Raw genomic sequence first — 23,286 nt, forward strand, 5'->3', positions numbered from 1 at the left:
AAAATGGTCCCCACCTCTCCGGCACTCGTAATCCCTCCCTTCTACACTGTTCTACATCTTCTCTTTCTCATAGCACTTATCACCTCCCACCTTGCTTTACAATTTGGTTAATTAATACATGTATTGATTATAGTTTGTCTATACTTATACTAGAATATAAGATCCTCGAGGGCAAGAATCTTTATTTTGCTCACTGATATTTCCCAAACGCTAGAGCAGTGTGTACAAGTAGCGACCGTAAGTTTTGCTGAATGGACAAACAAATTTTTTGGCAGCAGACGTGACTACTGTTGAGGAGGAAGTGAATTCATGTGTTTTCCTTTTTTGCCTTAACATTAGGATGGGTACTTATTTAAAATCATTCTCATTAATTTTTTTCATTCATTCTGAAGTAACAGAAAAAAATAGACACCTACTCTGGGTCCAACAGTAGATGCTGAAGGAAATACAACAGAGTACATGAGATGGTTATTTCATTTAAGGAGCTCTCACAGGGAAGGTGAACAGCACAAAGTTGACAGATGTGAAAAAAAACAAAACAGTACGTCAGGGATTAAAATAAGAGATACCATGTTATTGTTAATTGAATTTTACTTATAAATTAATTCTTAACAGAAAGAATTAGAGGTGCTTAAGCAATGATATAGGCCATAAGATGAATGAAATAAAAATGAGAAATCAGAACAAAGGAAAATGGAAGAAACAAATAAGCTCCTCCTAAGAGTTAGTACCGAGCATCAATACGGCTGCTGGTGTTGGCCATAAGAACTGATTCTGAGCATGCTGACACTCAGGGGAAGGGAGCACGGTTTACTCTAGGCTTTCATTATCAGAGTGGAAAGGGATCTACTATGTAAGTACGTGGCACATCAGCGGTCCAGTCAATAAATGCTATGAGGATGGCTGGTCCCATTCTCTGTTCTGGGAGGCGAATATGCTGATATGATCCCTGAGGTCTCTTCTAGCTTTAAGATTTAGATTCTTGTCAGGGTTCCTTTCGATTCAGATTTTGTCATAGTTAGTGTGCATTTTCGCTTTTAACGGGATCCCCCCATCTACATAATGGGCAAAATGACAAAAGGAAACTTTTCTGCCTTCACGTGATAAAAATTAATTTCTGCTCTCATCAGACCTGACCTTTCTGACCTAGCTGTACACTTCAGGCTATGCAAAAACAATTTTTATCTCAAAGTTCTTTCACTTTGCTTTGGGCCATCAGCATAACTAACCAGAAGTAATAGCATCCTCTAACCCAGTAATAACTGTGATTAGAGATTTGTTTACTTTAGGTAACTCTGTAGAAATATATGTTGAAGAAGGAGGGCATATTTTTCTTTTGTGATTTAATATAAATAGTTATTAACTTCCAGAAAATTATATACAGTGCACAAAGAATGAATGGGGCACTGTGCTAATTACTTCCACATGTGCTAACTCACCTTAAACATTTTTATTATGTGCTTTAAAGATGAGAGATACTGTGGCTCAGAGAGATAAGGTAACATGTCTGACAATAAGTAGAAGGGCTAAGACATAAGCCAAGTATGACTCAAAACCCTATCGGTTTCCTTTCCATTATGCCATGCAACCAACAGATTTCAAGTGAGTTGAGTTCATCTTACTTGTTAATGGCATCATTATCAATGAGACCAGTGAAATTTTTTTCTCAGCATTCTGAAAGTTTTAGAATGTTCTCATCTCTCTCCCAAAATATATACATCATCTTACCTTAAATTCACAATTTGGATAGTACGACCTGAAAACACTGAGAAGCTTTTCAATATGTAACTCTTCCTGTGCCATATGCTTTCTGAGAATGTGAGCGTAAGCGATCCAAAACATGGACATGAAAATATTAAAAAGGACTTTATTTTCAAGTCATGGGACACTATGTGCCAGGCATTGTTCTAAGTGTTTTACACTCACTATTGTATTAATAATATTTTCATTTCATAAAGTGGAAACTGAAGCCCAGAGAGTTTAAGTAATTTGCCCAAAGTCACACAGAGCTGGGGTTTGAATGCAAACTCTAGACTCTGTTCTGTCAACCACAGTTCTGTGCTGCCTAAGCTGCTCCTCAGTCGGAATGAGTTATAAGTGCATGCCTCTTATTTTTGTTACATGAAATATTATCTATTTCAATTTCGGCTCCAATCGAGAAGGTATTCTTCCTACCAAAAACTAAACACCTCCTTCCTTCAATAGGCCAAACCAGACTCTGCATATACACACAAGCAGACAGAATGATTCCTAGTGTATTAAATACAGCACATTGTAGAGCTCATTGGAAGAGCTCACACCCTTAGCAATATCATTGAAATGTGTTGGTTCTTAAAGTGAGGGTTGGCTAGCTAATCAGTTGAGGCTGTGAGTTTTTATGACCTTTCAGTGTAGACTAGAGAGCCACAAGAACAGGGTCGAGCACTTCTCAGAGAGTTATCAGATCCCTGAACTAGAGGAGAACTCACATAGCCATACCTAGATTTATAGATTCATACAATTTCCTAAGTGGAAGTTTATGCCAGACCCTATCACATAAATATTGATATATTTTTCATTCCATAACTGAGTTATTTTATTCTCAACTAATTTTCAAACAGCATAAAATTTCCAAGTTAATAAAAACAACTCTGGATATCAGTTCGCTATGGGTGTATTTCTAGTTTGAGTGCGTTCTACCTGAACAATAGCATCAAGATTCTGTCATTCAAATTGATGACTGATTAAAAAAAAATAATAAAAAAAAAATTTAAAAAAAAAAGATTCTGTCATTCAAAGTTCGAACAGTCAGGTAAGTAATCCTCTGTATAAAAATAATTCATGCTTCACATGATATGAATTCCGAGAGATGAGTAACCAATCCCAGGCATTACGTAAGATGTCAAGCATAATGAATGAACCAAGACAGAGCATCCTCTTTTCCAAAGGCCAGTAGTCAGTTTTGATGGGACTTTTGTCTGTACTGGCTTCTGATTTTCCATCAAAATTAATGTCTACAATACAACTGAGGTCCTGAAACACAGTTGAGAAAGTAAAGAAGGTGGGTACAATGAGAACTTTCACAAGCTGTGCTGGTGACTATGAGAATGTTGTTGTGGTGATTAGTTTTATGTGTCAACTAGACTTGGCCATGGGGTTCTCAGATATTTGGTCAAGCATTATTCTGGGTGTGCCTGTGAATGTGTTTTTTGGATGAGATTAACATTCAGATCAGTAGACTGAGTGAAATAGATTACCCTCCATTAGGATGGCTCTTATCCAATCAGTTGAAGGTCTGTATAGAACAGAGAGGCTCCCTGAAGTAAGAAGAACTCTTTCTGCCGGATTGCCTTGAGCTGGGATATCAGTGTTTCCTTGCCTTTGAACTGAGATATTGGCTCTTCTTGGGTCTTGAGCTTGCCAGCTTTCAGACTGGAACTTACACCATTTGCTCTCCTGGTCCTCAGCCCTTTGGACTGAGTCTAGAACTATACCATCCATTCTCCTACCTTTCCAGGCCTCTAGTTTGCCAACTGAGATCTTAGGACTTCTCAGACTCTGTAATGCATGAGCCAATTCTTCATAATCAATCTCTTTAGAGATTTCCACGCATATATACAAATACATATATATATATTTTTTTTCATTCTGTTTCTCTGGAAAACCCTGACAAATATAGTTGTATTTTCAGAAAGTTAAGGGCAGATGGTTTATTCCTTTCCCAATACTCTGAGGCATATTGTTCCATTTTTCTCTGGAGCTGAGGTCTCTTATCAAAGAAATCAAGAGGTTCATTTTCAAGGACAAGTTATTAGCTCTGCCTGTCTGTGAGAAAATGATAAGGCTAAAGAAAAGTGAATTCCATCATTGCTTTAAATTGTTGTAATGGCCGCATGATGGCTGCATGTATCTCTGGGGAATAAACAGTCTTTCATCACTTTTTAGTGGGTCTTTCTATCTCCTCATTAGCTCTGAATTCAGAGCTAAAAAAATGAGTAGGTAGAAAAATCTGGCAGCTAGAGTGTCGCTTTTTTCATGAACCCCTTCCTCATCTTTCTTAAACTGCTTTTTCCCACCCAATGTATACCACAACAACAGCTAAAGGGAAGAAAATCCCTTCCTCCTCTGATCTTAACATAAGCTTATCTGAGGCTCATCTATGACACATCACTTTATACCTACATGACTGCTGGCGTCATTATAGTTATTTATAATATTGACCAGTCTTTAGTAACCCTTAATGGCAGGCTCCATGTAACACTCAAACTCTTAGCTAGTGTTATGTGTGATGGAACAAAGCAAATATTTATTGAATGCCTCAGTTAGTGGTGATTGGTTGAATATACCATTCTGTATATTTGGCAGGGGATTATACAAAATTTGGAGTCTCACCAGGTATGTTACAGTGGTCAGGTGAAGATTGACTTTCCCACATGCTTTAGATATTGGGCATGAATTCCTCATGCTTAGCATTGTTAAACTCAGTTGTCCATTCATACTACCTTTGCTCTGTTGAATGGAACGAATGGACATGTCTTCTGACTTTGATCATTTCCATCTAACTATGACTATCTTTCTTTTATCTTTATTACGTAAAATTGAATGTCATATCTATGTATAATTGCTTATAATTCACATTTTATATATAGTTGCCTTACTTATCCTGAATTCCAATAAAAGATCCTACATAAAACAATCAACAATTTCTAGATCCTTAAAAATAGTTTTTGAAGAGAGTGGTAAAAACATAATGTTTCAAGAAAATTAAAGTCAGATGCATAATCTGAAAGAAAATATCAAACATGAGAACTCAGTATGTTCTAGTCAAAGATTAAATGTATATTTAGCTCATATTTATGGAAGGAAGCAGTACTAATAATTCTGTGGGCAAGAAGTCAACCTCAACTTTACCTAAAAGAGAAATGCTAATTATTTTAAGGAAGATGCCTCTCCTTGATCATATGGGTGAATATTTGTGAATTTTTTTGAGTGTATCTGGATTTAGTCTTTAGCCAAAACATACATCTGAAGTTTGAGACTGACTTTTCTGCAGCTGATAGAATCAGCCTCATTTCTTTCTAGTCTGCTATTCAAATCAATGGTTTGTCTATTATTTGTTTTAGGAGAATTAGTTTCTATAATTCAAAATTAAAGTCTAAATGGGCTTTTTATTACATTTAAAAATCAATTATAGTTAAAGTTGGCATTGTGTAAATACCATTATTTCAAACAAAATAAAAGATGCTTCAGTCTCCCCTTAAAACGAGCTGACACTTTGTCAGCTTCCCAATCGTCTTTCATCTGTAACTTCTCCTTGATAACCAATCCATGAAGCGGGGGGACAGGACTTCTCCAGGACAGTGCAAAGCATCAGCCAACGTAAAGCTACCCTCTTTGCCTGGATGTACTATTTTTATGCTTTGTTTTACTTTGTTTTTCCCAATGTTTTTTCTGTTGCATTTCTAGACTATGTAGATGGAAATAAGAATAAAAAATATGGTGATAAGGTGAAATAGAGAGAGTTAACAATATAAAAATAACTTCTTTATTCATTTGATGTATTATGTAGAAGATAAATAATGAAAAGTTAAAAGCATAATGATTTCCATTTCTAATTCTTTGAAGGTAGACTATGATGATTATTTAGGACATTTGCTGTGAAAATGTTATCAGAGTCACTCATAATTTTCATGGCTTTATTTTTCCAATTTTTAAAAAAAGTTACATGATCTTACAAGTTTACTTCATGTATTTCTCATTTTATATATACCAAAGGTGGTTATTATTGAGAACCTAAGAGATTTGTCATTTATATAAGTACCAGGTAGGATGTAGGAAGATAAAAATCCCCCAAACAATTATAATTTCAAAACAATAGGAAGATTCAACATTATCATTTTCCTCTGCCCAGTAATCTTTTTCAATTTCTGTTGCTCCATCATCCAGAATTTATTCAGTTTAAAACTAAGGATGGCAAAGCATGAGCACTTCTTGAAGTGATAACATTTTAGGCTGTTAACTGTGGGTTATAACATGATCTCTTCAGATGCCAGGACCAGGCTTTGTTAGAAAGTAGAGAAGACAGCAAACACACACTCTATACTTCTGAGAGAGGGCAAGCTGACCACAGAAACAGACCAGGAACAGTAGGTTCTGAGCAGAGGGAAATTCCACAGGCTTTATGCATTTACCAGAACTGGTTCCCCTCATCCCAGCCCCAGAGCGCTGAGGCACATCATTGTGTATTCTCTGGGACTGCATTTTTTTAACACAAGGTTTCCTAAATATTTTAGTTGCCATGTAATGTTTTCCTTTGTACTATTTCACCCTGTCCTCAGACCGATTGATCTACTTTGTCTCTTTCTTGGGATTTTACCCAGGAATATTTTCAGAGAAAGAAAATTAACTTACCTGGTGTTTCTGTGGCTTTGATTGAACTCTGAATCTCAGCTTTAGAGGAAAGAAAAGAAAATTGCTAAAATTAAATGTTGAATATCAAATGTACTCTCACAATTCTTCCAGGTGGTAAATGGATATAGATCTTAGCTCATTTCTGATTTACTTTCATCAAATCATAAAATCAAGAGGCTTCCTGATTAGAGGAAACTTCAGAGCAGGGGTCAGCCAACTTTTTCGTAAAGGGCCAAATAGTATTTTAAGCTTTGTGGGTCATAAATCTCTAGTGACTATTCAACTTCGCCATTGTAGTGGGAATGCAGCTATACATAATACCTAAAGAATAAGTATGGCTGTATTCCCATTAAACTTTATTTACAAAAACAGGTGTGGGTCTGGATTGGCCTGTGAGCTGTATTTTGCTGAATCCTCTTTTGGAGCACCGAGTACAACCCCACATCTTGAATACGCCTAGATAACCCAGACAACTACAGAAACTTTGGTAGGTACTTCATGAGTGGCACTGCCATGTGTCATATTCCTACTAAGATACTGTGCACCTCCTGACCTGAGGAAGATTCAGAATGGTTCATACAGATTCCTCTGAAACTTAGGGAATTCCTCTAAAGTAAATAGTTCAGAAGAGCTTCTACAAATAAAATTACCTGAGAGAATCATAATCAAAGATCACTTCAACAACCTGGAGTGTTGGCACCATGAACCAAGATTTGCCAAATGAAAAAATATAGAAAAAAATTGAAACAAATAGAAGCCCAATAATGATAGTTTAAAAATATTCACTTGCTTCCTTTGTATTTTCACTTGACTGTCTCACAAGCATCTCAAATTTAACATGCCTGAAACAGAACTCTTTTTAATTGAAGTATAGTTGATTTATAATGGTGTGTTAATATCAGGTGTACAGCACAGTGATAGTAATTCAGTTTATATATATATATATATTTATATATATATATATTCTTTTTATTCTTTTTCAGATTTTTTCCCCTTATATGTTATTACAAAATATTGAGTATAATTCCCTGTGCTATATAGTAAGTCCCTGTTGGTTGTCTATTTTACATACAGTAATATGTATATGTTAATCCCAAACTCCTAATTTATCTCCCTCACTTCCCCTTTGGTAGCCATAAGTTTGTTCTCTATGTCTGTGGGTCTATTCGTGTTTTGTAAATAAGTTCATCCGTATCTTTTTGTTTTAGATTCCACATATAAGCAATAGTATAATATTAGACGTTCCCTGTCACACTTACTTCACTTAGCATGATAATCTCTAGGTCCATCCATGTTGCTGCAAATGGCATTATTTCATTCTTTTTTATGGCTGAGTAATATTCCATTGTATCTATATACCACATCTTCTTTATCCATTCATAACTCTTGACTAGTATCCTCAAACCCACCTCCCCCCTCACCATCTTAGATCAAACCATGGTACAATTGTCTCCCAGGTGCACAAGCCAAAAACTAGTGGCCTTTCTTATTCACTTCTTTTTCTCACCCCATCAGCTCTAGCTTCAAAATATATTACAAATATGTCTCACCATTCAATCGAATACTGTTCATCTAGCACCTATATCTGTCCCCTTAGTACCTGCAATAGCCACCTAGAAAAATCTTTTGAAATTTGAATTTGGCTGCTCCAAGGGCTCCATATTCTTCTCCTCACTACAGCTGGCAATTCGTCATGGGACATGGCTCCTGCCTTGCTCCTCAATTCACTCCAGCTGTTTCGCCCTGCTGGGCATCTCTGTGGTACATCAACGTGCCAGGGCTCCTCCTGCCTCAGGTGTCCCTGCTTGCTCTTCTCTAGCCTCAGTGTTGCCCTCTCAGGCCTACACTGGCTCCTTCCCACCCTTCAGGATTCTGCTCAGGTTTCACCACTCAGAGAAGTCTTCTCCAGCCACCTTATCTAACGTTGTATACCTCATTTACCTCCACGCTAGCCCGCCACTCTGACTCATCTGCTCAACAGTACTTTTATCACTCCAGGGACATTGATTTTTTAACAATATATTTGTTGTCAGTTAGAATGTAACTCCAGGAAGACAAAGATTTCTTGTTTTACTCAGAGCCGTAATCGCAGAGCCTACTACCAGGTCTCTCGTAAAAATATAAGGAATGAACGAAGAACAATAGAAAGTAATAATAATAAAACTAATTCTACCTCTTTGAATTCAATTTTTAAGAGAAAATGAATGCCTTACTTAATATTCCTGCTTGGATAATTATAGCTACTATTTTTCAAGCAACTCTTATGATCAGTTCCATATATTAATTGCTGATGTCTACAAGAAAGACGTTATTATTTCCACGTTGCAGATCTGCAAATATTAGTTGAAAGCAGTGAAACTGCTTTCTCAAAGGGAGGACCGTGATTATAATTCAGGTCTGTTGGTTCTAAGGTCCATTCTCTTTTACTCAAAGAGACAGCTTTTCCTTCCACTAAACCGTTCTGAGTGGAAAGCTTATGTAATTAATTCCTACTTTTGATAACTAGTTAAAATACTCTTGAACATGGCGTAATGTTGTATTTGAAAGTTGCAGTTAAAATATTTATCAGCTGCCAGAGGATTAGAATACAAATGAAATCAAAACCTTTTGTTCCTCCTGCTTTTAATATCAGGTCATAACCTTCTTGCTGATAGACTTTACAGAGAATGAAAAATTTTTAAACTCATATCAGACAAAACCTTCTGACTATCCTTTTTTGCATTTTTTTCATCCTTCAAAAATGCATAATGAGAGAATGGACTTGGGGACACAGGGAGGGGGAATGGTAAGCTGGGACCAAGTGAGAGAGTGGCATTGACATATATACACTACCAGTTGTAAAATAGATAGCTAGTAGGAAGCAGCCGCATAGCACAGGGAGATCAGCTCGGTGCTTTGTGACCACCTAGAGGGGTGGGATAGGGAAGATGGGAGGGAGACTCAAGAGGGAGGAGGTATGGGGATATATGTATATGTATAGCTGATTCACTTTGTTATAAAGCAGAAACTAACACACCATTGTAAAGCAATTATACTTCAATAAAGATGTTTAAAAAATGCATAATGATTTTAGAGGGACATATTACACAAAAGGAAAATAACTATGCCTTAAAGATGTAGCTGAATATTAAAAAGATAACATATAACAATTCAAAATCCGGGCTTCCCTGGTGGCGCAGTGGTTAAGAATCCGCCTGCCAACTCAGGGCACACGGGTTCAAGCCCTGGTCTAGGAAGATCCCACATGCTGCAGAGTAACTAAGCCGGTGCACCACAACTACTGAGTCTGCGCTCTAGAGCCTGCGAGCCACAATTACTGAAGCTCACGTGCCTAGAGCCGGTGCTCCGCAACCAGAGAAGCCACCGCGATGAGAAGCCCATGCCCAGCAATGAAGAGTAGCCCCCGCTCACTGCAACTAGAGAAAGCCCGCGCACAGCAACAAAGACCCAACGCCGCCAAAGATAAAATAAATAAATTTATTTTTTTTAAAAATTCAAAATCCTTTTATTGTGTCTTAAGAGGTCCAGACTTTTATATATGAATGAATATATTATTATTCTGAGGACAAAATTCTGTAAATCTTAAATATTTAATCAATACTGGAATATATATACCTTTTTATACTAAAATCAAGGATGTATTATTCTGAAGATAATAAAGTGTTTTCATATGGCATACTATTTTCAAATTTGGATTCAGTTCTGTGGATATAAAATCTTAATAGAGAGGAATGCTATGGAATACGGCTAAAGTATTATTCTTGCTTTTTTTTAATTTATAAATTTCATAATGCAAATGTGTTTTTAAGAAAAGGAAGTAGATGAAGTCAAATAGCAAATAAGTGTGTAACCTAGTCTCAAACTTAGATATTTAGTAAAAACCAAATCCTTAATCAGGGTGGTTGGCAACTTAAAATCTTTTGGTTGAGTTTGCCTCTAATATGAAACTGAAGTCTGAAATGCAAATGAACTTTGAAATGCTAAACTTTAATCCACAATTTAATCCAAAGCTAAACTTTGCTTAAACTATCAGCTTTTAAAACAGAAATAATAAGCAATAATACAACAAGTAACTGCTAAATATTCTTATCTTATGAAGGCCATTATATTTACAGCTATATATAGCTGTATATAATCACACACAGAACATGATTTATCATTAACAGGCCCAGGAGAAAAAATATATACAGCCATTCCCATATATAATTCTTTTCCGATTTGCTTAAAAATAATTTACTATGACCAATTCAAATTTTCCTTCTTATTTCCACCCCCCATTCCAAACAAAGCATTGACTGAGTCACTGTACATGAGATGAGTTCTGGTTTGGCTAAACTGTGACTTGTGACTAAGACCTTGTTATCCTGAGTATTCCTCCTTTATCGGCCCACATGAAATGATACAAACTAATTAAATATCATGTAAGAAACGTTGTAATTAAGTTCCCAAATGTCATAGATAAATGGTGACATTCACAAGAGAACTAATGAGGATAGGTGATCAGATAAATTAGTGTTTTCCAAAGCATGAGATGCATAGCATTGTAAGAGAGATTCTATGAGGCAGTACTGGAAAGTGGCATTAAATAAGATTGAAACACTAAATGAGAAAGTTATTTTCTTTTCAGCTTTTTTGTTTATTTCAATGACAAAGTTTCAAAATTTCAATTTGATGCAAATATGTCATTAATATGTAGCATGTGCTTATCATTTTTTTTTCACCCCACAGCAGGAAGTACAAATGCAGTCCCCAACAATCACAAATTATTCAGTGGAGTTTTCCACATTTGGGGAAATCACAGGGGTCAGCACAGCACATCCAGAGTGCTATGGCTAAGCCTCAACGGGGGAAAACCACCTTCATGATTCTGGTATCTCCTCTTCCAGGTAAGTATTTGATTTATTTCTTAAACAAGGACAAGCAAGCCTCAAACTCAGAGCCTTTGGCAAGCAACAAAATCTAGCTAGAATTTTGTTTTATTTTGCTTACATCATAGTGACTTTCTAGCTTCTGTTTATGCCCAGTCAAACTGGTTTTTCATTTATGATGGTTTACTTTTCAAACAAATTTAAGAATAAAAAGTGCATCAATTGAAAGAAAGTACTAAAAAAATAATAGTGCAGATGGTACGCATATCTGGCAACACTCATTAAGTTGTGGGAAACACTGAGGTAGTATCTTGCAGAGGCTCTTGATAGTTGTGTAGAATTTGAATAAGCAATTGGAGGAAAGACAAGGGGATGAAAGAAGGACCGTACAGATGAGGACGGCAGGATGAACAAATACCACAGTCAGCAATAAATCTGGCAACAGCGAGAGAACCACCCTGGTGAGAATCACAGGTTCCTATTCAGCCAGCCTATCAGTCCGTCAATCTCTCATATTGAGTGAACTCCTACTTGTCAAGCATATGATGCACCCAATTAAAAGCTAGTTGTTTTCTAATTCCTTTAGATACCTTATGTAAAACAGTTGTAATGAGAACAAGTGTGGTATAGTGACTTTTATGGGATTTGAGGCGAGAAAAACAGGGTTTGAATTTCATCTTTTAATTTAACCTTGGCCAAGTCATTTAGTCTTTCTGAACCTGTTTTCTTATTTGTGAAACTGGTATCATAAATACCGACTTTGCCTGGCTTTTATAAGGATTATCATTAATAAAACAATAGCTAAAATGTATTATTTACTTTCCAGACACTGTTTTAAGCTTTATATATTTTTACCTCTTTTAATTTTCACATGAATCCTGTAAGGGTGTAGTCTTATTACAACTACTTTACAGATGAGGAAACTGAGGCACAGAGAAGTTAAGGAGCTTACCAAAGGCCACAGTCCAAATTAATGGTTGTGCTCTTATTTGAACCTAAGCTATCTGATTTCAGAATCATTGTTTGTAACCAATAAGCTAACTTCCTCTTGGCATGATTGTAGAGCCCTTTTTTTTTATTATTTTAGGAAGGGTGTGGTGCCTTGAAAAGCACAGGCTTGGGCAGAGGCCATTCTCACGTTCAACCAGTAGTATATCTGAAGTGGCTACCTGATTACTATACAATTATATATGATTTTTGTGTTAAACAAACTCCATACTAAACTAGGATAAATTATGCAAACAGGAAACATATATGATAAACTATTTGTTACATATAAATGTTATTAACTCTGACTAAATAACCTACTGATTACTTATAAATGTTACTCGTTTTTACTTAACAAAAGTCAGATTTTTCCCTTCAGATTTCAAGTCTGTAATATTGTATATGCTGTGGTAGCAGAAGCTCTAAGTGGCAAAAGCCTGAGAAGTATTTTTATCCACGCACTTGCCTTAGTAGAGTTATGTCCTGGCATTTGCCCATCTCAATTTGTCTTCTACCTGTAATCTTATTCCACATTCTCTCCTCAGCTAAGACAAAATCCACCAAAGGGAGAAAGGGCAATGGTCTCTCCTTCCCTGTCAATCTCTTACAGTGTGAACTATACCTGCTTTCAAATCTGGTTATAGATATCTGAATGACTAAGTTTCCAGCAAGAAAAGCATCTATTTTGCTTTCTCCCCTCCATCTTCCTTTTACCTTTCTCTTCTCTCTTCAGAAACCATCAGGTATGCAAAGGAAATGAAAAGAGTCAGAGAGGATGCCACGTTTTTAAGCCACTGGCAGAAACAGGGAACTCAGGAAGAGGAGAAGATTTGTAATTTTACAACAGAGTTTTACGTCCAATTTTCCCACAGTTTAGATACTGGAGGATGGGGACTCCTGTGATTGACATTTCTTTGAATCACTCCTCAGTGCCCAGTGCGGTAGCCCTGCCAACAGACAATGGCAAATGCATGGATGTTGAAATCTAGGCGTAACAAGGGTAAATTCAGGACACGGTCTGGAGTGGGTTCAATGGTGACATCCCCCTCCCCCGACTTCCTTGGAAAGATATGTGTACCTAGAACCGGTGAATACAGCCTTATTAGAAAAAGGATCTTTGCCAGTGTAATTATGGATCTTGAGATGAAATCATTCCAGGTTGGCGTGGGCCCAAAATCCCAAGAAAGTGTCTTTATAAAAAAAGAAGGCACAGACAGAAGAGGAGACACAGAGGGGAAGGCCGTATGTAGACACACAGGGAAAAAGACAATGTGAAGACAGAGGCAGAGATTAGAGGGATGTATCTATAAGCCAAGGAATGCAGAGAATTACTAGCAATTTCCAGAAGCTAGGGGGCATGTCAGGTCACCGATGCTCTCCAAAAGATTTTTAGTGAATAAATTAATTTACTAATTAATCCAAAGGGCCCTCGTTTCTTTATAAAGTCAGATCACTGAATTAATGAGGATTTCTATCTTAAAAATCCTAGTATTCGGGATTAACCAAGATGGCGGAGTAGAAGGACGTGCTCTCACTCCCTCTTGCGAGAGCACCAGAATCACAACTGGCTGCTGGACAATCATTGACAGGAAGACCCTGGACTTCACCAAGGAGGATACCCCACGTCCAAGGACAGAGGAGAAGCCACAGTGAGACGGTAGGAGGGGCGCAATCAGAGTAAAATCAAATCCCATAACTGCTGGGTGGGTGACTCACAGACTGGAGAACACTTATACCACAGAAGTCCACCCACTGGAGTGAAGGTTTTGAGCCCCACGTCAGGCTTCCCAACCTGGGGGTCCGGCAACGGGAGGAGGAATTCCTAGAGAATCAGACTTTGAAGTCTAGTGGGAATTGATTGCAGGACTGTGACAGGACTGGGGGAAACAGAGACCCCACTCTTGGAGGGCACACACAAAGTAATGTGTGCATCGGGACCCAGGGGAAGGAGCAGTGACCCTGGGGGAGACTGAACCAGACGTACCTGCTGGTGTTGGGGGGTGTCCTGCAGAGGCAAGTGGTGGCTCTGTTTCACCGTGGGGATAAGGACACTGGCAGCAGAGGTCCTGGGAAGTTCTCCTTGGCGTGAGCCCTCCCAGAGTCTGCCATTAACCCCACCAAAGAGCACGGGTAGGCTCCAGTGTCAGGTTGCCTCAGGCAAAACAACGCAACAGGGAGGGAACCCAGCCCCACCCATCAACAGTCCAGTGGATTAAGGTTTTACTGAGCTCTGACCGCCACAGCAACAGTCAGCTCTACCCACCACCAGAGCCTCCCATCAAGCCTCTTAGATAGCCTCAACCACCAGAGGGCAGACAACAGAAGCAAGAAAAACTACAATCCTGCAGCCTGTGGACCAAAAACCACAGTTACAGAAAGACAGAGAAGATGAAAAGGCAGAGGGCTGTGTACCAGATGAAGGAACAAGAAAAAACCCCAGAAAAACAACTAAATGAAGTGGAGATAGGCAACCTTCCAGAAAAAGAATTCAGAATAATGATAATGAAGATGATCCAGGACCTCGGAATAAGAATGGAGGCAAAGATTGAGAAGATGCAAGAAATGATTAACAAAGACCTAGAAGAATTAAAGAACAAACAAACAGAGATGACCAATACAATAACTGAAATGAAAACTACACTAGAAGGAATCAATAGCAGAATAACTGAGGCAGAAGAACGGATAAGTGACCTGGGTGACAGAATGGTGGAATTCACTGCTGCGGAACAGACTAAAGAAAAAAAAATGAAAAGAAATGAAGACAGCCTAAGAGACCTCTGGGACAACATTAAACGCAACAACATTCGCATTATAGGGGTCCCAGAAGGAGAAGAGAGAGAGAAAGGACCAGAGAAAATATTTGAAGAGATTATAGTCGAAAACTTCCCTAACATGGGAAAGGAAATAGCCACCCAAGTCCAGGAAGCACAGAGAGTCCCATACAGAATAAACCCAAGGAGAAACACGCCGAGACACATAGTAATCAAAGTGGCAAAAATTAAAGACAAAGAAAAATTACTGAAAGCAGCAAGGGAAAAACGACAAATAACATACAAGGGAACTCCCATAAGGTTAACAGCTGATTTCTCAGCAGAAACTCTGCAAGCCAGAAGGGAGTGGCATGATATACTTAAAGTGATGAAAGGGAAGAACCTACAACCAAGATTACTCTACCCAGCAAGGATCTCATTTAGATTTGATGGAGAAATCAAAACCTTTACAGACAAGCAAAAATCCTAGTATTCTAGAAATGTGTCTTCTACAGGCAGAATAAAAGAATAAAAAAGGAGAAATACACACAACTTTAAGAGAATGGGAAACGATTAGAAATGTTTTGAGAACATGCTTTTTCTTTTTTTGCCAACCTAATCAGAGCCTTCTCTGGGAGCTTCCTCAAACTAACTGGGCAAGGGAGACTCTTTTTTTTTTTTTAAATTAATTAATTAATTAATTAATTAATTTTGGCTGTGTTGGGTCTTCGTTTCTGTGCAAGGGCTTTCTCTAGTTGCGGCAAGCGGGGGCCACTCTTCATCGCGGTGCGCGGGCCTCTCACTATCGCAGCCTCTCTTGTTGCGGAGCACAGGCTCCAGACGCGCAGGCTCAGTAGTTGTGGCTCACGGGCCTAGTTGCTCCGCGGCATGTGGGATCTTCCCAGACCAGGGCTCGAACCCGTGTTCCCTGCATTGGCAGGCAGATTCTCAACCACTGCGCTACTAGGGAAGCCCCGAGAACATGCTTTTTTGATCTACATTCCACCTTTCTAGGGAGTAAAGCAACAGACCTCGATAACTCTTCTCTACTCTAAATCAAGCCTGCATTTGAGATAATGTACCCACAGTGCCTTTATCTGATAGTCACTCTCCGAGGACCCATTGCCCATATGTTTAAGAGGTGTTCAACCTTCCCCTGCCTATAGATTGTTTTGTTCTCCTTCTGTTTCTCTGTCTTGGCTCCACTAATTTTGAATGTTTGTGTGTGTGAGGGGTGGAGATGGAAAGGGAGCATTGCCCCGCTAACCAGGAATCTGGGCAGACTCTGGTCTCATCAGGCGCCGATGGAAACGTGTGCAAACTCATTATATCAAGTGGAGTCCATGCTTAGCAGGAAGCACCTTGAGGAACGAGAGAGATCTAGGGGGGATGGCTGCCCAAAGAATGAGTTTTATAACAACATTTCTAAAGGACTTAGTATAGAACTGGTTAATCAAATGGCAAATGCAAAGGGCAGCAGTAAGTACCCTTCTTTCATTACCTTGCTTTCCAGGGTGTTTCATTTTTCAAGAAATGGCTTTGTGGGTGTATTTTTTAAACTACTTGGAAGAAAGCCACTTCAGACTGTGTTTAGAAGCCAAATAAATACAGGAGTCTCCAGAACTGAGATGCAGAGGGCATTTTATTGCATGAATCAAGGCAGAATTAGGAATCTAAAGTGGCGCATGGGATTGACCACAGACTTCTGTCTGAGTGCTAATTTTAATAAACCATGGTCCTTGAATGACATTTTCCACATCAGGCACTGCCTGGGTGGGGGTCAGTGCAAATTACAAATTATTTGAGTTTAATCTTCAACTGCTGCACATTTTGCAGATGCGTATTCACTTTTATTCTTGTTTGTCTTGGGGGCAGTCATATTATGAGATGGATGAGGCTTTGGTTTGCCAAAGGCACTTTTGAGACATATACTGCCTACAAAATAGGTTCTACTCATCAGAGCCCAAAACACTACCACAAAAAAATGTTCTTCTTATGAAGGAAAAATGACCCTCCTCTTTAAGTTCCTTTATGTGGTGACTAATTAAATAAAATTATTAGTTTGCAATTATGGTGTGAAATTCGACTTTTTCTAGATAACCTTTTTTATGTCGTGCCTAAGATGATTACAATGAAAAAAGGGGGAAATGGAGGTTCTCAATGTGTTTCTAGACAACAGTGGGCCTTGGGCATCCACAGTCCCCACTTGCTGTGTCATTCTACCTTAGAGGTCTCCCAAGAAGAGACTTGGAGACTGTGAGTCACCTGTAGCTGCTTGTTCTTAAGGACTATGGGTATGCCAACAGTACAACCAGTGTTTATAATGAACGGGATCTGATAAGGCTCTTACAGAAGATTGCTAGCTTTTCTACTCAGGATAGTTTGACTAAAAGTACAGATTACTTTCAGTCACAGAGGCCAGAATAAGGGAAGTCCTTGTTGTGAAGACACGTGTAGACTGGACCTGGAAAACTGTCAGGAACCAGGGGATCTCTCGGTCCTGCTACTCTCTCTGTCTCTCCTGAACAACTTAATCTTGCTCGCGGGGTCTCTCCATTTCCCCACATAGTCTCTCTCCATTCTTCTTCTACCAACTCTGCTTACTCATAATACCCGCTTCCTTATGCCGCAGGCATGCACACCAATCACCGTGGCTGTCTCAGACTCACTCTAATAAAACCTTGCTACTACAGTTCGCCTGACTTTCTGGTTTGTTTGGGTTTTCTAGTTCAGATTACCCAGAAGGGAATTTTATTGGCCTAGATCAACATTCTCTTTCTTTTTGTTTTTAAACAAATCTTTATTTGGAAACTCACCACTTAATGAATGCACTCATTTTAAGTACACAGCCCAATAATATTTAGTAAATTTATAGAGTTGTGTGACCATCACTATACTACAGTTATAGAACCTTTTCTTCAACACAAAAAACTTCCTTGGGCCTTTCTGCAGTCAATCCCCAGGCCCATCTCCAGGTGCAGGCAGCCACTTACTTACCTGCTTCCTGTCCCTATGAAAATATCCTTTCTGGATATTCCACAGAAATGGAATCATATACGTTTGTGTTTTGAGAAAGACTTCTTTCACTGTACGATGTTTTTCAGATTCATGCTATTACAGAATGTATCAGTATTTTGTTCCTTTAAATTGCTGAATAGTATTCTATTATACGGATATCCCATGTTTTGGAATATTACAGATGCATTCCAAATGGAAAATCCAATGAGATATTCTGTTTCGCCAGTTAATGGACATTTGGATTATTTTCAGTGTTGGACTATTATGAATCATGCTGTTCTTAACACATTAACCACACCCTGTTTTGATTACTATAGCTTTAGAGTAAGTTTTGAAATTGGCTGTGTTCGAGTCTTCCAATCTTGTTGTTCTCTTTCAAAAGTGTTTTGACTATTCAAGGTCCTTTTCATTTCCATATATATTTTAGGATTGGCTTATCAATTTCTATGCAAAAAACCTGCTGGTATTCTAATAGGGATTGCACTGACTATTTTATCAATTATTGATCAACTTGGAAACAACCGCCATCTTAAAATATCAAGTCTTCCAATCCATAAACATGTAATGTTTGTCTGTTTATTTATTTATTCTTTGCAATGTTAAATATGTATTTGAATTTTAATCGTGAGGTTATGCTGATGCCTTCGGTTTCAATATGATAATGCAGTGTTTTTTTCCTTCCCCCATTCTGTATTTGTATCTTCCCTTTTCACATTGAGAACACATCTATATGTTTTTTCAATCTTGTAGTACCAAGTATTTAGATTTGCTATATTCATTTCAATAAAACAAACTCATCAAGTGAATTTCAGGATTTCTCTGCAGTGTTTTTCTTTTCTCTCCCCCTCTTTATCTGTTCTACTGAGGAGGGTGTGCAGTTAAGACTACGTTGTTTAAAGTACTTGGATTCTTTTTGTTTCTTTTTTTGTGCTTTTTTAACAATTTTATATATGGTTAGGTAAAGTGTTTCTGTTTGCATTTAATTTTTTCTATTTCTGTCTTTGTTGATGGTTATATACTTAGAAACAATTATATTTGTTATGAAAATTGATGGTAGATTATTACAGTATAAAACCTAAGGAAGCAAATGTTCAAAACATTCATCACTGGCTTTTAAAAAATTTTAAAGATACAGCAGCAACACACTCACATTCTACTTTTCTTTCCCCTGCGATTCCATCTTTCTTGTGAACCCTTGAAATGGCTTTGTGTGGCTAAAGTCAGAATCAAAATGATGTCATTTTTGCATCTCACTAGCACTTTCCCACCGGCAGTAATGTTTTAAAATCTGATTTCTTTGCTCAAGTACCAGATGTAATTGTACTAATGAAAAATTTTCTTTTTTGATCCTTAGTGGGCTTGTCTGAATCACTAAAACTAACAAGTGGTCTTTTTCACATAATACTAAAATAAATGTACTATTTAAATTGTGTGTGCATTACATTAAAAAGGCATAAATTGCCTTCCCCTCCCTGCTCTGCTGTGTCTGGCTTGCTGGCTCACACCTGCCACATCTCCCAGATGTGCTCTGATACCAGGCTCCACATTGTGAATGTCCAGAGCATGTGATCAGAATAGGCTCAGCTCTGCTTTGGCTTTGGGGGTCCCTTAGTTCTTTTGTTCCTCTTGCCTGGAAACTGACCCCACGATGTGTCCTTTTTAGGGTCCCAGACACCCACTAGAGCCCCTCCAGGTGATGTGCCAGGTACCACGGACTAGTCTTACTTAGTTCAGTTATACTCATATGACTATCTGCCTTAAGACAAAAACCCAGGGAGGTGGCAGCATGCAATAAAGAAAAGAACACAGGGCAAGGAATCAGATATGCCCAGTTGTTAATGCTGGTACTCACTAGCCCTACTGATGGGGACAAATCTTTCTTGATAATTCACTCCGTTACCTCATTAGATCACTGGCTTATGATAAAAGGCTATAACTCAGGGAGAGCCAGATGGAAGAGATGCACAGGGCAAGGTATGGAGAAAGGGCATGGAGCTTCCATGTCCTCTCCTAGTGCACCACTCTCCTCAAATCTTCACATGTTCTCCAACTCAGAAATTTCCATTTAGATATTTAATTTCTCACAGAAGTGTTTTATAGTTCAGTGTACAAATCTTGCATTTCTATTGTTAAATTTACTCTTAAATACTTTATTCTTTCTGATGCTATTATGAATGGAATTATTTCCTTATTTTTTGGATTGCCATTGCTAACATAAAGAAATATGATTTATTTGTGCATATCTTGTATCCTCTGGTATAGAATACTCTTTATTAGTTCTAGTAGCTTTATTGTGAAATCTTTGGGTATTCTACATAGATAATGATGCAGTCTACTGAGAGAAACACATTTATTTCCTCCTTTCCAATCTGGATGAATGATTCTATCTGTCCCTTTCTATCTATCATTCTATCTATCTATCTATCTATCTATCTATCTATCTACCTATCTATCAGCTTATTGCACTGTCTAGAACCTCTAGTTATAATTTTGAATAGAATTGGTGAGAGTGGAATCTTTGTTTTGTTCCAGATCGTAAGAGGAAAGCATTAAGTCTTTCACTATTAAGTATGATGTTTGCTGTATGTTTTTCATAGATATCCTTTACCAGTTTGAGGAAGTTCCATTTTATTTATATTTAATTGAGTTTTAATTATGAGTGGGTGTTATATTTTGTCAAATACTTTTTCTGCATTTACTGAGTCTACTAATATGGTGTATTACATTACTTGATTTTCATATGTTAAACCAACCTTGCATTCCTGGATAAATTCCATTTGTTCATGCTTTATATCACTTTTCATATGTTACAGATTTTTTTCTAATATTTTATTAAGGATATTTGTATCTGTGTTCATTAAGGATATTGGTCTGTAGCTTTCTTTGTGTTTCCTTTTCATTCATTTCTATCTTTGGTGTTAGGGTAATACTGGTCTCAGATAATTATCTGTGCGATGTTTCCTCTACATCATGAAAGAGTTTGGGAAGAATTAGTATTACTTCTTTTGTGAATATTTTGATAGAATTCACACTTGATGCCATCCTGCTTGGAGTTTTCTCCATGGGCCCATTTTAAATTTCTAATGCAGAATCTTAAATTGCTTTAGGTCTTTTCAGTCTTCCTATCTTCTTGAGGCAGTTTTAGCAATTTGTTTCTAAGAATTTTTTCATTTCATCAAAGTTGTCTGATTTTTTGGCCAAGCTCACCTTTTTGTGCCAGGTGATATCATAGATTATTGCTCAGGCTTGGACTGATCCTCCTTGGCATCCACTCATTTGTGGCTATGGAGGGATAGAGTATCACTGTACAAAGCAAAGTCGCTAAATGGTTGTCCCATTTGGTAGAGACTAAGAGAGAATATAAGTAAGGCATTGTTCTTTGGTAGCTGTGGGCTGGAAAACATTCTGAGTTTAGTTCTATCCAATATACTAGTTTAACATTTCAGCACAAATTGTTGTACTTACTTTTGGATTGGGAACTTTGTAATGTTGAAATAGCATTTGGAAGTGGAAGACTTGTCACTGTTTCTCTTGTAGTGATGAACTCAGTCTTCGTGACACCTTTGGCTGTAGATCCTAATTATGTAAAAAAGAATGAGTAGCCATTAGGGGTGTAAACAATCACTAGATCATATCATTAATATTAATATAAACATCCAGTTACAACTTGAAGATTAGTTAAAGTCTTCTGATCAAGATATAGAAATCCAGTGTTTTGATGTCTGTCTTTTGGTGAATCAGTTAACTACATTTTTAAAAGTGGAGGGACATTAGACTCTCCTATATGTCTGATATAGGTTATTTCACTTGATCATAACAGTAATTCTATGAATTAAGTAGTAATTATGATCACAATTTTATGTGATTCTAAAAAGTTATATAATTTTCCCACAGTCACAGAGAGCCAAACCTTTCTGATGTAAAACTTAGTTGCTCAGCTACCCTAGAAAGGGGGTGGTAAGGCAGTAGTAGTAGTTGAAAGTGGTAGTATGATTCCCATGCTATCTAGGAGAGAATTTTCAGGTAGGTGGAATAGCAGGGAGGAGAGAGATAACAAGAAGTAAACAGAATAAACTTTTAATTATATTTAGTTCATTTTTGGGGGGCAAAAAGGAAATTCAGCAACAAAGAAAAAATAAGCTGAGTTTTCAAAAATAGCATTGGAATAAGATTACTTTAAACAATCTAAATTTGCACAAATATTATAAAACAAAATGATTGATGACCTTCAGTCTTTTCAAAGTCTATCATGGGGAACATTGAGTTAGTAAAGATAGGCATGCTGGTTAGTGCACACTTAGTGTTAGCTAGATACGATGTTGGCTGGAGATGGGGAGAAGACAGTTTAATAGACTCCTATCACAAAGAGGTCTGGAAGCCTGAACTGCTGGTGCCTTCCAGAAGTGCCAATCAGCTTTCATTCTATGGCAATAAGCATCTATAGTGTAATGCAAATTCTTAGTGCACTTGAGAGATTCATGCTGGAGAAGTTTAGAGTTTGCAGGAAGACCTCATAGACAGCGGGTAAATATGTCTTCAGGCAAAAAGCCTTTAGAAATTGGTATGCTAAAGAAAGTGAATAAATTTGAATATAGGCTATAGGATTAACACTGCATATAAGAAAGTATGAGTGACGGGTTAAAAAAAAAAAAAAAGAAAGTATGAGTGAAAATGGTCACCAACTTCAGAGGAATCTTGAAGTAATAAATTGAGAGGGAAATATTTGAGGAAGAAAAGAAATGTCTTATTATATAAGGAAAGCAGAAATTGATCTTTGTAATAGTATGGAAGTGGGAAAGGTACAGAAACTCAACACTTGAGGATGGAGGAACGTGGGGATAAAGATCTTGCTTCTCACTGGAACTCCAAGAACATATGCTTTGAAAACACCAGAACAGGAGTTCTTCTTCAGAAATCTTCAGAGAAGAATTCTTCTGCTGAGCTAAAATTGGAAACTATGAAAAAGCTATCCTGATGGCCTAAAGAATTCCCTCATATAAAGCAGACTCAACAGTCTCGGTGATGGGAAAAAATAGAATGTATAGCTAAGGAAGATGTGAGGAGCTGCCAGTTTACGAAAATACAAAGAGAAAAGGAGAATAATGGAGTAGCTGGGGGTACAATCCCAAAAATTTTATTTAGAGAATTGCTTATTATTAATGTGGAATATACTTCACAGATGAGAATAGAATTAGAGCCCACACTCAATTCAGGACAGGTTGTCAATTACACATGTCAATTAGGCCATGGAAGGAGACAGGAATGTTTTGAAA

At 37.7% G+C, this 23,286-nt stretch overlaps 1 protein-coding gene and 1 non-coding gene across 5 annotated transcripts in view; both read right to left on the minus strand.

Annotated features, from left to right (window-relative positions):
* The window catches only part of EMCN (endomucin), a 98,852-nt gene that overhangs the window by 27,174 nt on the left and 48,392 nt on the right, over window positions 1-23,286 (minus strand). For 3 of the 4 annotated variants that reach the window (XR_450208.2, XM_007172910.2, XM_007172911.2), the window contains exons 4-5: window positions 21,479-21,589; window positions 6,391-6,429 (exon numbers count right to left, since the gene is read on the minus strand). Coding sequence is in view for 3 of the 4 variants with exons in the window: in XM_007172910.2 (XP_007172972.1) it covers window positions 6,391-6,429; window positions 21,479-21,589 (150 nt within the window). In the remaining variant the exon portion in view is untranslated. The remainder of the gene's footprint in view (window positions 1-6,390; window positions 6,430-21,478; window positions 21,590-23,286) is intronic. The other variant, XM_028164175.2, reaches the window with a different exon arrangement.
* On the minus strand, window positions 11,118-11,284 carry LOC114236549 (U1 spliceosomal RNA). The gene has a single exon (XR_003622488.2). It is a non-coding gene; the product is annotated as a U1 spliceosomal RNA (small nuclear RNA).

Source organism: Balaenoptera acutorostrata, chromosome 5 (genome assembly GCF_949987535.1).
Source record: "Balaenoptera acutorostrata chromosome 5, mBalAcu1.1, whole genome shotgun sequence".
Lineage (NCBI taxonomy): Eukaryota > Metazoa > Chordata > Mammalia > Artiodactyla > Balaenopteridae > Balaenoptera > Balaenoptera acutorostrata.